At 40.9% G+C, this 15401-nt stretch overlaps 1 protein-coding gene across 3 annotated transcripts in view; it reads right to left on the reverse strand.

Annotated features, from left to right (window-relative positions):
- Positions 1-15401, reverse strand: part of GPM6B (glycoprotein M6B) — a 166817-nt gene that overhangs the window by 60631 nt on the left and 90785 nt on the right. Inside the window, exon 1 of one of the 3 annotated variants that reach the window (XM_060233979.1) lies at positions 3732-3752. The exons of the other annotated variants lie outside the window; for them this stretch is intronic. Coding sequence (XP_060089962.1) covers positions 3732-3735 — 4 coding nt within the window. The 5' untranslated portion in view covers positions 3736-3752. Of the gene's footprint in view, positions 1-3731; positions 3753-15401 lie in introns of those variants that run through there. 3 annotated transcript variants of the gene reach the window in all.

Raw genomic sequence — 15401 nt, forward strand, 5'->3', positions numbered from 1 at the left:
AGGCCCTTCTGTCTTCCACCATCCTCCCAAGTCTGCTCAAATTCGTGTTTGTTACATCAGTAACACTGTCTAGCCATCTTATCTTTTGCTATCCCCTTCTTCTTTTGCCTTCTGTCTTTCCTAGCATCAGGATCTTCTCCAGGAAGTGCTCCCTTCTCATTTGGTGGCCAAAGTATCTAAGCTTCAGCTTCAGCATCTGACCTTCCAGTGAACAGTCTGGGTTGATTTCCCTTAGGACTGACTGATTTGATCTTCTTGCAGTCCAAGGGACTCTCAAGAGTCTTCTCCAGCATCACATCTCAAAAGCATCTATTCTTTTGCGCTCGGCCTTCCTTATGTTCCAGCTCTCACAGCCATACATTACTACTGGAAATACCATCGCTGTAACTATATGGGCTTTTGTTGGCAGGGTGATGTCTCTACTTTTTATTATACTGCCCAGGTTCGCCATAACTGTCCTCCCAAGGAGCAAACGTTTTTTAAGTTCATGGCTACAGTCACCATCTGCAGTGATCTTGGATCCCAGAAATGTGAAGTCTGTCACTACTTCCATGTCTTCCCCTTCTATTTGCCAAGGTTTGATGGGGCCAGATGCCATGATCTTAGTTCTTTTGATGTTGAGTTTCAAGTCTACTTTTGTGCTCTCCTCTTTCACCCTCAACAAGAGGTTCTTTAGGTCCCCCTCACTTTCTGCCATTAGTGTCATCTGCATATCTGAGGTTGTTGATGTTTTTCCCAGCAATCTTAATTCCGACTTGCGCTTCTTTCAGGCGAGCATTCCGCATGATGTATTCTGCATGTAAATTAAATAAACAGGGTGACAATATACATCCTTGTCGAACTCCTTTTCCTATTCTAAACCAATCAGTTGTTCCATATCCCGTTCTGGCAGTTGCTTCTTGACCCTTATACAGGTTTCTCAGGAGCCATGTGAGGTGGTCTGGTACTCCCATCTCTTTAAGGACTTGCCACAGTTTGTTGTGATCCACACAATCAAAGGTTTTAGCATAGTCAATGAAGCAGAAATAGACGTTTTTTCTGATACTCCCGTGCTTTCTCCATAATCCATTGAATGTTGGCAATTTGATCTCTAGTTCCTCTACCTCTCTGAAACCCAGCTTGAATTTCTGGTAGTTCCCTATTGACATACTGCTGAAGCCTAGCTTGTAGGATCTTTAACATGACCTTGCTGGCATGTGAAATGAGTGCAATGGTGCGATAGTTTGAACATTCCTTGGCAGCTCCAGGTCTTGTTTTTGCTGACTGTAAGGAGCTTCTCCATCTTTGACTGCAGAGTATATAATCAATCTGATTTCTGTGTTGCCCATCAGGTGATGTCCATGTGTAGAGTCGCCTTTTAGGTTGTTGGAAGAGGATATTCGCTAGGACCAGCTTGTTCTCTTGACAAAACTCTATTAGCCTTTGCCCGGCTTCATTTTGTTCTCCAAGGCCAAATTTGTCAGTTGTTCTGGTCACCTTTTGACTTTCTACTTTGGCATTCCAGTCCCCTATGATGAGGAGGACATCTTTTTTTGGTGTTAATTCTAGAAGGTGGTGTAGATCTTCATAGAACTGGTCCACTTCAGCCTCTTCTGCATCAGTGGTTGGGGCATAGACTTGGATTACTGTGATATTGAATGGTTTGCCTTAGATACAGACCGAGATCATTCTGTCATTTTTGAGATTGTATCCCATTACTGCCTTCCTCACTCTCTTGTTAACTATAAAGGCCACACCATTTCTTCCATGGGACTCTTGCCCACAATAATAGATGTAGTGATCCTCTGAGTTAAATTTACCCATTCCCGTCCATTTTAGTTCACTGATTCCCAAGATGTCGATGTTCAGTCTTGCCATCTCTTGTTTGACCACATCTAGCTTACCTTGATTCATAGATCTTACACTCCACGTTCCGATGCAGTATTGTTCTTTGCAGCATCGGACTGTTCTTTCACCATCAGACACATCCACAGCTGAGCGTCCTTTCGGCTTTGGTCCAGCCGCTTCACTCTTTCTGTGGTTACTTGAACACTCTTCCCCAGTAGCATATTGAGCACCTTCTGACCTGAGGGGCTCATCTTCCAGCACCATATCTTTTAGCCTTTTGTTTCTGTTCATGTGATTTCTTGGCAAGGATACTGGAGTGATTTGCCATTTCCTTCTCCAGTAATAGGATGGCTTTTTTCATGCAAGAAGTCAGGAAGAGAGAACGATTACATATGCTAAGAGAGTGTTCTATACACCTTGCACTGTCTGTTTGAACAGGCTGGAAGCATTAGGAAAGAAAGTTTCAAAGAAGGGAGAGAAACTAATGAGTCCAAGAATGAAAAGCATTCTTACTACACTTCATCTCATTCTGAAAGTTAATAGCTGAGTAACTGACTGGTGTCTTTTTCAACATGAAGCTTATCCTGACTTGATGTGCAAGCATACTTCCAGAACTAAAACAAATTTATTTAAAGGGCTGAGAGGATGAAGGGTCAAAGTCTATAGCAGTTGCATTAACTCAAAGTCTATAGCAGTTAACGGATCTAGTCAGCAGGTGAGCATGACAAGGACTTTCATAAACTGTACTGTAAACAGTACACAAGGTTGTTGTTTTTTTAAAATGGGTAGTTGTGTTGGTCTTTAGTAGAAGATTTGAGTCCAGTTGTAAAAAAGACCAGCAAGATTTCCAGGGTATAAGCCTTCAAGGGTTAAAGCCCTTTCCCTCAGATATATGGCAAAGGGAGTTTTGATGTTCAAGAGCTTATTATACCCAAGATTTGTTTTTGTTCATTTTAAGGAAAATTCCAGTTGCAATATTCCTATAATGTCAAGAAACTAGAGAATTTTCCTTGACTATAACAACTACATTTCAGGCTAGAATGCACAATTTCACATTCAACCTAACTGAAATATAAAACCATCATAATAAAGGATCCTCCTTTCTAGACTAATTATTACAAGTTCATGGTAATAATTATTAGGCCCAAATGAAGTTCTCATAAAATCATCAAAGTGACAAATGCACAAAAAAGAACCATATATGATCTAACATGTTTCAGCTTGCAGAGACCTTCTTCAGAGGTCAAACAGTACAAATTAGAACAAACAAGGTCCTTGTTACACTTGTAAGACAATAAACAATATAGGACCCAAAATGGAATGTTCAAATCTGGAAATGAATGATACAAAAAAAAATTGTATCTGGCTTTATGTCAGCAGCAATTTACATATACCAGAAATAATAATATTGCCAATACATACCTTCCAGTTTAGGCCCTAAAAGTAACATCATAGTGATGCTACCGCTGGCCTTGAGAAAGGAATTTTATTTGTACTTTTATTCGTCACTTTGAGGATTTTATGAGGCTTCATTTGGGCCCCTACAAGGTTTTCATATGTTTTTGTAACAAATGTGTACTTTTGTCTATAACTACTGATGTTTTTAACTTTTTGCCCCTTACTAGAACTCTAAGGTTTCTTTGAAGATTTTTGCTTGGTTGGCTTAGTTTCTTTTCCCCTCTCTTTTTGGGTTCTGCTGGGTTACACTAGCTCACACATGGACACCATCCTTATTGAGGAATTACAGTTATGCAAAGTAATGTACAAATAATTACATCTCTTAACTGAAAAAAATATGAATCAACTTTATGAGAAAAACATGGAGTAGTTGTAATTCATGGATATAAACCAGCCTACTATGATTATCATGAAATGTCCTTATTCTACTATGGAATAATACTCACTCATTAGTGACTATCCAGGCTTCTGCTTCTCTAGGCCAAGCAACTTGTTTTCACTTCCCTCTTCAGTATCAGATAGAAAAAATGTTTGCTTGTGCATGATATGCATTAGCCCACTCTACCAGTTCCACATTATTTCTCCCACATAAACATTCACACAGTTTGAATACAAGTATTGTAAACCACCTCTGCCTCCACCTCTTCTATGCTACGATATGCACAGAATCCACTTCTTTCGGAAAACTCATTTAATAAAGTCAATCATCAAAGAGAAATTACCAACATTTTAAAAAAGTAAAGCCACAAGAGAGATGGAAAGGGATAAGAAAAATAGAATAAACTTATTAAAAATAGTCCGAGTCCTAGGCACAGCTTTATAAATGGCAGGAGCTGGAAGAAGAGAGCTTAATATGAACTACTAGACTTCAGAAGTATTCTTTGTATATCCTTAGATTAATTAAATCAGGATTTGTTTTGTAGAAAAAGTCCAACAGGAACTCATTTGCATTAGGTCACTCCCCCAACATTTCATAACCTTCATTCTCTTGCTTTACAATAGAATATAGGGAACTCTTACCAAATTTACCTGCTTTAAAGAATTACCAACATATATTTATCAGGATGTTGAAAACTAACCAAACTTGTACTGAGGCTCAGGAGAACTATAGGAAAGGACTCTGGTAGGGTTGCCAGGTCCAATTCAAAAAATATCTGGGGACTTTGGGGATAGAGCCAGGAGACATTGGGGGTGGAGCTAGGAGCAAAGTTGTGACAAGCATAACTGAATCCAAAGGGAGTTCTGGCCATCACATTTAAGGGACCACACATCTCTTAAATGCCTTCTCTCTACTGGAAATAATGGATAGGGGGACCTTCTTTTAGAATTGGACCCCTTGGTCCAATCTTTTTGAAACTTGGAGGGTATTTTGAGAAGCATTGGATGCTATGCTGAAAATTCGGTGCCTATTCCTAAAGACAAACAAACTCAGTCCCCCAGATACTCGTGGATCAACTCTCCATTATACCCTACAGGAATTGGTCTCCATAGGAAATAATGGAGTGCCCACCAGACATTCCACCCCCACCCCGCCCCCTGCTTTCTGATGACTTTGAAGCAGGCGGAGGGTCTCCAGACCGGGGGATCCCCTGCCGTCACCTGGGGATTAGCAATGAAAGTTAAACTTGCTAACAAAGTTTAATAAAACCATATAAAAACCTTCATATATTTTAATACTTCATATTTTAACAGATGTCCAATTTTAACATTCCCATATTACAAAAAAAGTCTATGAGCACCCAGCTGTAGGCTCATTTCGTCAATAGACTTCCTTTAAGAAACTCACAGGTAACACACAGCTGCATGGCATTATCAGAATTGTTCATTAAAATTTCAGTCCTTTGCATAGAGCAATTGCCGGTAAATTCTAAGAGGTTTTTGGATTCAGGATAGGCACAGTACTGGCCTGCTTAAAATCATACATTTAAGTGGCTTTGAGCTAAATTGCTGTCAAAAGAACGGCTTGCATAAAATTAAAATTAAAAATGTACAATTAATTATAAAGAATATAAGAACAACTGGCCATCTAAAGAACAGTTTGCTTAATATATTGTAGAGCGCTATAGGCGAGCAAACTCCAGAAGGCTTATGCATCTGGTCTAATGAATAAGTTTGAACTGGCTAAAGCTCCTATATGAAAAATATATACACTCAAGTGTCATTGAGTGGTAAGTTTTTTACAACAATAAAGAATTTTTTTATTTCCATTCAGCTGTGTGGTATCTCTTGCTGTTGATATCTTGGTTTATTCCAGAATGAGAGAGAAGATGTTGCAGAAGAACATCAACATTTGGTTGGTACTAGAGGCTGTTGACCCTGGAAGAAACAGAAAGGATTACTCCCAAGGAAGTCTATTGACGAAATGAGCCTACATCTGGGTGCTCATAGACTTTTTTGTAAGAACATAAGAGAAGCCATGTTGGATCAGGCCAACGGCCCATCCAGTCCAACACTCTGTGTCACACAGTGACAAAAATTTTTATATATATACACACACACTGTGGCTAATAGCCACTGATGGACCTGTGCTCCATATTTTTATCTAAACCCCTCTTGAAGGTGGCTATACTCGTGGCCGTCAACACCTCCTGAGGCAGTGAATTCCACATGTTAATCACCCTTTGGGTGAAGAAGTACTTCCTTTTATCCGTTTTAACCTGTCTGCTCAGCAATTTCATTGAATGCCCACGAGTTCTTGTATTGTGAGAAAGGGAGAAAAGTACTTCTTTCTCTACTTTCTCCATCCCATGCATTATCTTGTAATCCTCTATCATGTCACCGCGCAGTCGACGTTTCTCCAAGCTAAAGAGCCCCAAGCGTTTCAACCTTTCTTCATAGGGAAAGTGCTCCAGCCCTTTAATCATTCTAGTTGCCCTTTTCTGGACTTTCTCCAATGCTATAATATCCTTTTTGAGGTGCGGCGACCAGAACTGCACACAGTACTCCAAATGAGACCGCACCATCAATTTATACAGGGGCATTATGATACTGGCTGATTTGTTTTCAATTCCCTTCCTAATAATTCCCAGCATGGCGTTGGCCTTTTTTATTGCAATCGCACACTGCCTTGATATTTTCAGTGAGTTATCTACCACAACCCCAAGATCTCTCTCTTGGTCAGTCTCTGCCAGTTCACACCCCATCAACTTGTATTTGTAGCTGGGATTCTTGGCCCCAATGTGCATTACTTTGCACTTGGCCACATTGAACCGCATCTGCCACGTCGACGCCCACTCACCCAGCCTCAACAGATCCCTTTGGAATTCCTCACAATCCTCTCTGGTTCTCACCACCCTGAACAATTTAGTGTCATCCGCAAACTTGGCCACTTCACTGCTCACTCCCAACTCTAAATCATTTATGAATAAGTTAAAGAACATGGGACCCAGTACCGAGCCCTGCGGCACCCCACTGCTTACCGTCCTCCACTGCGAAGACTGCCCATTTATACTCACTCTCTGCTTCCTATTACTCAGCCAATTTTTGATCCACATCGGACCTGTTCTTTTACTCCATGACTCTCAAGCTTTCTAAGGAGCCTTTGATGAGGAACTTTATCAAAAGCTTTCTGGAAGTCAATATGTAATATGGGAATGATAAAATTGAGCCTCTGTTACAATATGAAGTATTAAAATATATGAAAGTTTTAAAATGGTTTTATTAAACTTTGTTAGCCAGCATATCACAGTAGTTGTTTAACTTTCATTGCTTGTCTCATTAACTGTGATCCCTTTTTTGTTTATTATACTCACCTGGGAATTGGCAAACCTAGGCTGTGGCTCAGTGGTAGAGCAGATGGTCCTGAGTTTAATCCCTCAGCACTTCCAGTTAAACATGTATAAAGCTGTAGATGATGTGAATGACCTCCACCTAAGACCTTGGAGAGTTTGAGTAGACTATACAGACCTTGACAGACCAGCTGTCTGATTCTGTTTAAGGCAGCTTTGTGCATCCATGTACTTCATTACGGACAGGGCCGGGCCTTCCACTAGGCAAACTAGGCAACTGCCTAGAGCGCCAGCCTTCTGGGAGCACTGAATTGGGCACCCCATGTGACTCGGTGACATTATCAGTGTGTGGGGGGGGGCACCAGAAGTTAGCCTTGCCTAGGGTGCCAGACAATTTGAATATGGATCATTGGGGGTGAAGGTGAGGAACACTCTGAGAGTCAGCCCAATTGCCCATTCTCATCCACTAATAGATCGATGCAGTGCAGTGACAGTTACTCTTGCTTTCACAGCACTGCTATTACTTAGGATAGGATGAGGTCTTCATTGATTCAGGTTCTGCCTTGTCTGTTCAGTGCCATTAAACAGAGAGTAGGCAAGTAAAAAGCCAGTTAGGATGCTATTCAAGAAGCTGGAAAATGAAGCAATGTGTTTGTTGATGAGTAGAAGCGATAGTTTTCTTACCATGGAAATATTAAATGCTATAGGAAAACAACAGCCATCACTTTCACTATGGTTACAAGTTAGGTCACAGAGGCATCTAGCTGAGAGTACTTTTGTTTTGTTTTTTAAAAAGATATCTTTGGGGGTTGATCTAGCATAGCATAGTGGGCTTTTGAATGAGGCAGGGGGAGTCATTTATCCACCAGCACCCTCCTGCCATAAGGTTACTCCTTTGAAAACGAGTATTATTTATGTAGACTCTGTCCCTTAAGAACTGAAGAAAATTTCACTGGGGCTATTTATGCCTTATAGGATCACTTGGGATATAATATGATTAGTTTCTGGACACCATCATTTTATTGTAGAGCAGTCATTTTATATTGAAATAGTTTTTACACATACTGTTTTATTGTTATGCTATAACCTGCCCATATCCCACTCACAGGAAGGGCGGGCTAGAAATTCAGTAAATCAGATCAGATCAATCAGATTTAATGCACTGGATGCAGACTAAACCTGTAGTAGCATGGAACTTTCCTGCCTCTCCCTTACAATGCCCTGATATCCATGAAATGTTGCACCTGGGGAATAGAGACATGAGAAATGACATGATGGGGTCTTTTAATGGAAATTAAGAGTTTAGTCTGAATTCATCCCATTCTGTTTTTCAGGACACTTTGTTTTCAAAACAGCTGTCATGACAATGTTGACACGTATTAACAGATGACCTTCCACAATGCTGATTACTTTGTGTTAATTAGGCATTCATTGTGGATCATGTGAGGAAGGAATTTACAGGCATTTAAATGCATCTGGCACGGTATCACCAAGACACTGTGGATACATATCTTTACACAGGGAATATGTGAAAGACAAAAAGTGCATAGAGAAGGCATCTCAAAAAAGCCTTAGGTTTGTATTTATAGAGCACAGAAGTACTATGTGACCCAGCAGAAAAAGAAGCCTTAGTTTAGAAATGTATCAATTTCTTTGTAAAAATTATAAGAGTCCACAATAACTACCAAGCCAATATGGAATTACGGTTTTCATTTTTAATATTTGGAAAAATTGAAATTGAAGACATAGGTGTGTTTGCAACTTTGTAGAGCAGGACTCCCCCCACTTCGCCTCCCCACTACAGCTCACTAAACCTCACTCTCCTTTCAAAACATTTGCTCTTGGGGTCAGCAGACTCTAAGGAATAAGAGAAAGGGCTAAATAGGGGCCTGCAATGGGATGGGCAGCAGAAGTCCCCCTCCTCCAGAAACATAAACGTTATTTCAATGAAGGAGCTGCGTGGTTATGTTCCTGTCACAGAGCCTGCCTGACTTGTTGCAGGACAATTTGCACACAAAACCTTTCTACATGTTCCGTTTTAACCAATTTATTGATAGCATATGGTTACAGAACTTAATTTCCCTTCGTTGCTTCAATACTAACCCATATGACTTTTCAATCCCCCCTCCCTCCAATATAGACTTCCCCAAGGTTATAGATTCTAATTCAATACTAAAGATACATCTGACTAATCAAAATTCGTTATATAAATATTTCCCCCCCCTTCTTGCTTCTTCGGTTTTTTTTTGTTTTTTTTCCCCCCATTATTACTAAAAAATTGTCCAATGTCTTCTTACATTCGACTCTTTCTCTATATATTCTTTAAACTTCCTCCACTCTTTTTTAAATATCTCCAAATCATAGTCTCTTAATGTTCTAGTTAATTTATCCATTTCACTCCACGATAGAACTTTCATAGTCCAATCCCATTTATCCGGTATTTTTTCTTGCTTCCAAAGCTGCGCATACAATGTCCTAGCAGCTGATAGCAGGTACCAAATTAGAGTCCTATCTTCCTTTGGATATTTTTCTAATTGTAATCCAAGCAAAAATGTCTCTGCAATTTTCTTAAAGTCGTAACCCAATATTTTGGAGATTTCTTGTTGTATCATCTTCCAATACTCTTTCGCTTTTTCACATGTCCACCACATATGGAAGAAAGAACCTTCATGTTTTTTACACTTCCAACATCTATCCGACATTTTGCTCATCTTAGCCAATTTCTTCGGGGTCATATACCACCTGTACATCATCTTAAAACAATTTTCTTTTATGCTCTGACAAGTTGATATCTTCATTGAGTTCTTCCAAAGGTATTCCCATGCATCCATTTGTATTTCTCTATTCACATTGATTGCCCATTTGACCATTTGAGATTTTACTACTTCTTCTTCTGTAGACCATTTCAATAATAACGTATATACTTTTGATATCAATTTTTCATTATCACCAAGCAGGACCCTTTCCAATTCTGTTTGTTCTCGTCTAATTCCTTCCAATTTTATATCATTTTCCAACAAGCTTTTAATTTGTTGCATTTGAAACCAATCATATTTATTGTCTAGCTCTTCCGAAGATTTTAATTCAATTTTATCTCCTCGAATCTTGAGCAGTTGGTTATATGACATTTCTCTTTTATCGTCGGATTCAGCTGTTATTTTTATTACTTCTGCTGGCACTATCCACAGCGGTTTTCTCTCGTCCCCATATTTCTTATATTTTATCCAAGTTCTTAGTAAAGTGTTTCTAACATAGTGGTGAGAGAAAAGACCATCCATTTTATTCTTCCCATAATACATATACGCGTGCCAGCCAAAACCTTTATACATGTTGAGTTCTTCCTGGGGAAGGAAGAAAAAACCTAGAGCTTCCTTTGCCCAGTTCCCTGGATCCCATGGGAGAAATACAAAGAAAGCACCTTTAAGACCAACAAGTGCTAATGTTTTAAACATGTTTTAAGTTTTAAAAAATCTTTAATTTTTTGTCTGTGTCCTTTATAAAGTTTCTATCTCTGCTACCTGATCTTAAATAGGAACTCACACAGGCCAGCCCAACATGGCGCAGCCCGACAAGGTCTCATTTATGGCCCTCATAACAAATGAGTTTGAAACCCCTGCACTATGGGGTCTCTATAAGTCTGAGACTAAAAAGACCAGTATTTCCTGGCCCTTTGTGTAGTGGAGGTCCCAATTCCAAAATTCACAGGAACACCCATTCAATTAATAGAGTCAAAAATGCTTGTCACCCCTTGCTTGGGGAGGATAGTCCATATAGACATTCATTTTCTCTTCTCCCTGATGTGTTCAGCTGAAGGGAAAGAGAGATGGTTATGTGAATTTTGCTATGCTTAGAGATTTTAATTTTACTACAGCACGAAAATTCTAAGCTTAATTTTTATCCCCAAAAACCCCTCTTAAACACAGCACCACACACACACAGACTTCAGTATTAACAACAAGAAAGGGGGGGGGGATAGTGGCAAACTCTTCAATTTTGATGAAACACAAACGACTTTATTTGAATACTGAAGTAGGAACCAAGGCAGGAAGAAGAAAGTTTCCCATTAGGTCATACTAAATCAATTCCTCAGTACTCTGACCAGCAACACTTGAAAACCTGTTCCAAAAGCAACATCTATTCCTGAAAAGAGTAACTACTTCCCTCATAATGAATCCGGAAACTGGCAGGCAACAGCAGCCAGCATGAAGGCTTTGTAACTGCTACAGTTTTTTACTTTAGTCTAGTGGCTTACTTCTGCATGCAGGGTGTTTTGCAGTCTGCTGTACTGAATATACAAAACTTCCTTTTACTATCAGACCATTGGATCATCTAAGCTCAGACAAATCTTCCCATGCCATGAGAGCCAAGATCAGACTGATATTTCAGTTGTGATATTCTGCCTGAAAAGTGTGTATTTTGCCACTAAACTGTGGTCCGCAAGCTTCCATCTGAATTGCAGGAATCGTTAACTGGAATTACAACTATGTAATATATAGCACTACCAGCTTTAAAACTGGCTTGCATTCTTACTTAACATTAACAGTTAGACTTACTTAACATTAATAGAGTTTGCTCTTCTGTACAATAGGTACATCTTAAAATCTGTTACACTGATTTTGTAGCAAACCAGTATAACCAACAAAAGTCTGTATAGTCAAAGCAATGGTACTCCCAGTAATAATGTATGGCTGTGAGAGCTGGACCATAAGGAAGGCCGAGCACAGAAGAATAGATGCTTTCGAGCTGTGGTGCTGGAGAAGAATCTTGAGAGCCCCTTGGACTACAAGATCAAATCAGTCAGTCCTAAGAGAAATCAACCCTGACAGTTCCCTGGAAGGTCAGATGCTGAAGCTGAAGTTCATATACTTGGGCCACCAAATGAGAAGAGAACATTCACTGGAGTGATGCTGGGAAAGCCAGAAGGCAAAAGAAGACGGGGACAACAAAAGATGAGATGGCTGGACAACATTACTGTTGTAACTAACACAAATTTGAGCAGACTTCGGAGGATGGTGGAAGACAGGAGGGCCTGGCGTGACTTGGTCCATGGGGTCTCAAAGAGTCGGCCAGCTTGTTGAAATGGTTAAGTAACAGCCAGTCACCAATACCTTGTTGTTCTGCCATTTTAAGAAGACCTGAAATGTGGTCTCCTCACCAGGGTTTATGAACAGCTTGAGATTGCACAGGACAAACAGGATCAGGAAATGTTTACAAACACTAATGGCAGTAGCGGAAAAGAAAAGCATGAATTTGGACACTTGTAAAAATTATTCTCAATTCTGTTGGTGTGCAACAGTGAAACAGTTTAACTGTTAGCTTTAGCTACATGTGCGCGGCCTTTTTCATATGTCATCAAAGCAGTAATTTGGGAAGCAGTGTTCCATCGAAGCTGAGTTAGTGTGAGCTACTTCACAGATTTTTAGCCTCCGGATCACACATTTTTGTCTTAGCTCAGGAAGGATGGCCCCAGAGCAAACAAATTTATGCAGTAGCCAAATCACTCACAACTTTGACCCCAGTAGCTCATGAGGTACAATTTTTGCTCACAAGACTCCACAGCTTAGAGGGAGCATTGGTCAGAGGTACTTCTCATTGGTTTCTTCTCATTCAGCTAAGGTCATCTTTGAGAGTCAACTTGCATAAGGTGGCTTTCTCCCACAGCCATTTGTTCTTCATGCTGCAGTTCCCTGAACTCTCAGGAAAGAAGCTACATGTGGCTGGAAGAACCTCAGGAAGAGTATTTGATGTGAAGATAGGGGCTTCAGCGGGACTTGGCAGAAATCCTGCACCCGCATTCAAGAATGTTTCCATTCACACTAGTACTGGTTTGGATTCCAAGCAGGAGTTAAGTAGCACCTTTAAGACCAATGAAGGTGCTACATGACTCCTGCTTTGTTCTACTACTTCAGACCAACACACCTGGATCTATCTACTTGGTTTGGATTCAGAATGTGAATCACTCTAATCAGAAAGCATAGTAGCCACTGACCATGTAAACTGCTTAATTTGTCATATTTTGCATGATTTAAAAATCCAAACATCATGGATCTACACTGCAGCAATGTGTAAGATTAGCATGAATAAGAGCAACTACAGTTTTGCTTTATAAGGCTGTTAGAACCCAAAGTGCTTTTCTTCCTGTTTGCTGAGAACTGGTTTGCATTATGCATGTACTTTGCCTTACCATGAATAAATTTTGGACCTCTTGCAATACATCTGTGTCACAGCTGCCACAATCTCTTAGATCAACTTTAAGCCTACATTGTTGCTCTATCATCTGTCTTAAAAGACGGTTTTGAAGCAAAGGATACAATAGAGTTTAATATTAAAAGGTCTGACAAGACAGGAAAAACAATTGTACATCTAGCAACAGGGGGCAATCAAGGAGTCACAGGTAAAGGGAAACCACATTTCTCCCACGATGCTGGCCCTCCCTCTTGCTCCCCCTCCATCACCATTTTCTCCTTTCCCTTCAACTTCCAATCCTGCTGCTGCCACCACTTTCTGCTCCTCAGGCATCACTCTGGCTGTTCCTTAATGCTTTAAAATTTAAAGAGTTTTCTGGTTGAATGCGGTTACTAACCAATCCCTTAATGCCAACTGTGATCTCACAAAACTGGCAGTTTTTCTAGCTTGCAGTGAGCATATATGCACATACATAGCATATACTGGTTTGAAGAGAATTTTTATTTTGCTTTTTCATTCTTTCTTTCTGTACTTAGCCTAATTGTGTGGATTTTTTGATCTGCACTGAGTCCAACTTCAGAATTAGATTTATGATTTATGTGGATTTTTTGATTTGCACTGAGTCCAACTTCAGAATTAGATTTATGATTTACGCACAGTAAGTGAAAATGAAATTCTATTACTTCAAGTTTCCAGATGTATAATAGTAAATATGAGAAATAGCAAATAATCTTTCTCGGCTTGACTTCGCGAACGAAGATTTAATAAGGGAGCAGTAGTCCACGTCTGCTGCAGGCTCGCTGGTGGCTGACAAAACCAATGCGGGACAGGCAGGTCCGGCCACAGTGGCTGCAGGGAAAAGTCTGATTTGGGGTTGGTGCTGTAGCAGTGCGATACTTCCTCAATCTCCTTTTGTCCTCAAGACCAGCTATGCGTGCGTTCTCAAAGGAAGAGACAGCCTGGTGGATGGTGTGCCTCCATGCTTTGCGATCTGAGGCTAGGTCAGACCACTGGTGATGGTTGATGCGACAGGTGCCAAGGGATTTCTTCAAGGAGTCCTTGTACCTCTTCTTTGGTGCCCCTCTATTTCGATGGCCAGTGGAAAGTTCGCCATACAGAGCAATCTTGGGAAGGCGGTGGTTTTCCATCCTAGAAATATGCCCTGCCCAGCGCAGCTGCGTCTTCAACAGCAGTGCCTCGATGCTTGTAACCTCCGCCCTCTTGAGGACTTCAGTGTTGGTCACAAAGTCACTCCAGTGGATGTTGAGGATGGTGCGAAGGCAGCGCTGATGAAAGCACTCAAGGAGTCGCAGGTGATGACGGTATAAAACGCACGATTCGGAGCCGTAGATGAGGGTTGTCATCACAACCGCTTTGTAAACATTGATCTTTGTGCCTTTTTTCAGATGCTTGTTGCTCCACACTCTTTTGTGCAGTCGGCCAAATGCACGGTTTGCCTTTGCCAGCCTGTTGTCAATCTCCTTGCCGATCTTGGCATCTGAGGAGATGATGCACCCTAGGTAGCTGAACTGCTGGACTGTCTTCAGAACTGATTCACCCACAGTGATGCAGGGAGGGTGATAATCTTCCTGGGGTGCAGGCTGGTGGAGAACTTCTGTCTTCTTCAGACTAACTTCTAGGCCGAATAGCTTGGCAGCCTCTGCAAAGCAGGATGTCATATGCTGCAGAGCTGATACCGAGTGGGAGACGAGTGCAGCATCATCAGCAAACAGTAGCTCTCGGATAAGTTTTTCCATTGTCTTGGAGTGAGCCTTTAGTCGCCTCAGGTTGAACAGGCTGCCATCAGTGCGATAGCGGATGTAGACACCATCGTCATCATCTAGATCTACTGCGGCTCTTTGAAGCATCATGCTAAAGAAGATTGTAAAGAGAGTTGGCGCGAGAACGCAGCCTTGCTTTACACCTGTGCCTATTGGGAAGGGCTCCGAGAGGTCGTTGCAGTGTCTGACTTGGCCTCGCTGGTCTTCATGTAGCTGGATGATCATGCTGAGGAACCTTGGGGGACATCCTAAACGTTCCAAGATTTGCCACAGGCCTTTCCTGCTAACGGTATCGAAAGCTTTGGTAAGGTCGACAAAAGTCACATATAGACCCTTGTTCTGTTCCCTGCATTTCTCTTGGAGCTGCCTGATAACAAATACCATGTCGGTGGTGCTCCTGTTAGCTCTGAAGCCGCACTGG

Source organism: Heteronotia binoei, chromosome 3 (assembly GCF_032191835.1).
Source record: "Heteronotia binoei isolate CCM8104 ecotype False Entrance Well chromosome 3, APGP_CSIRO_Hbin_v1, whole genome shotgun sequence".
Lineage (NCBI taxonomy): Eukaryota > Metazoa > Chordata > Lepidosauria > Squamata > Gekkonidae > Heteronotia > Heteronotia binoei.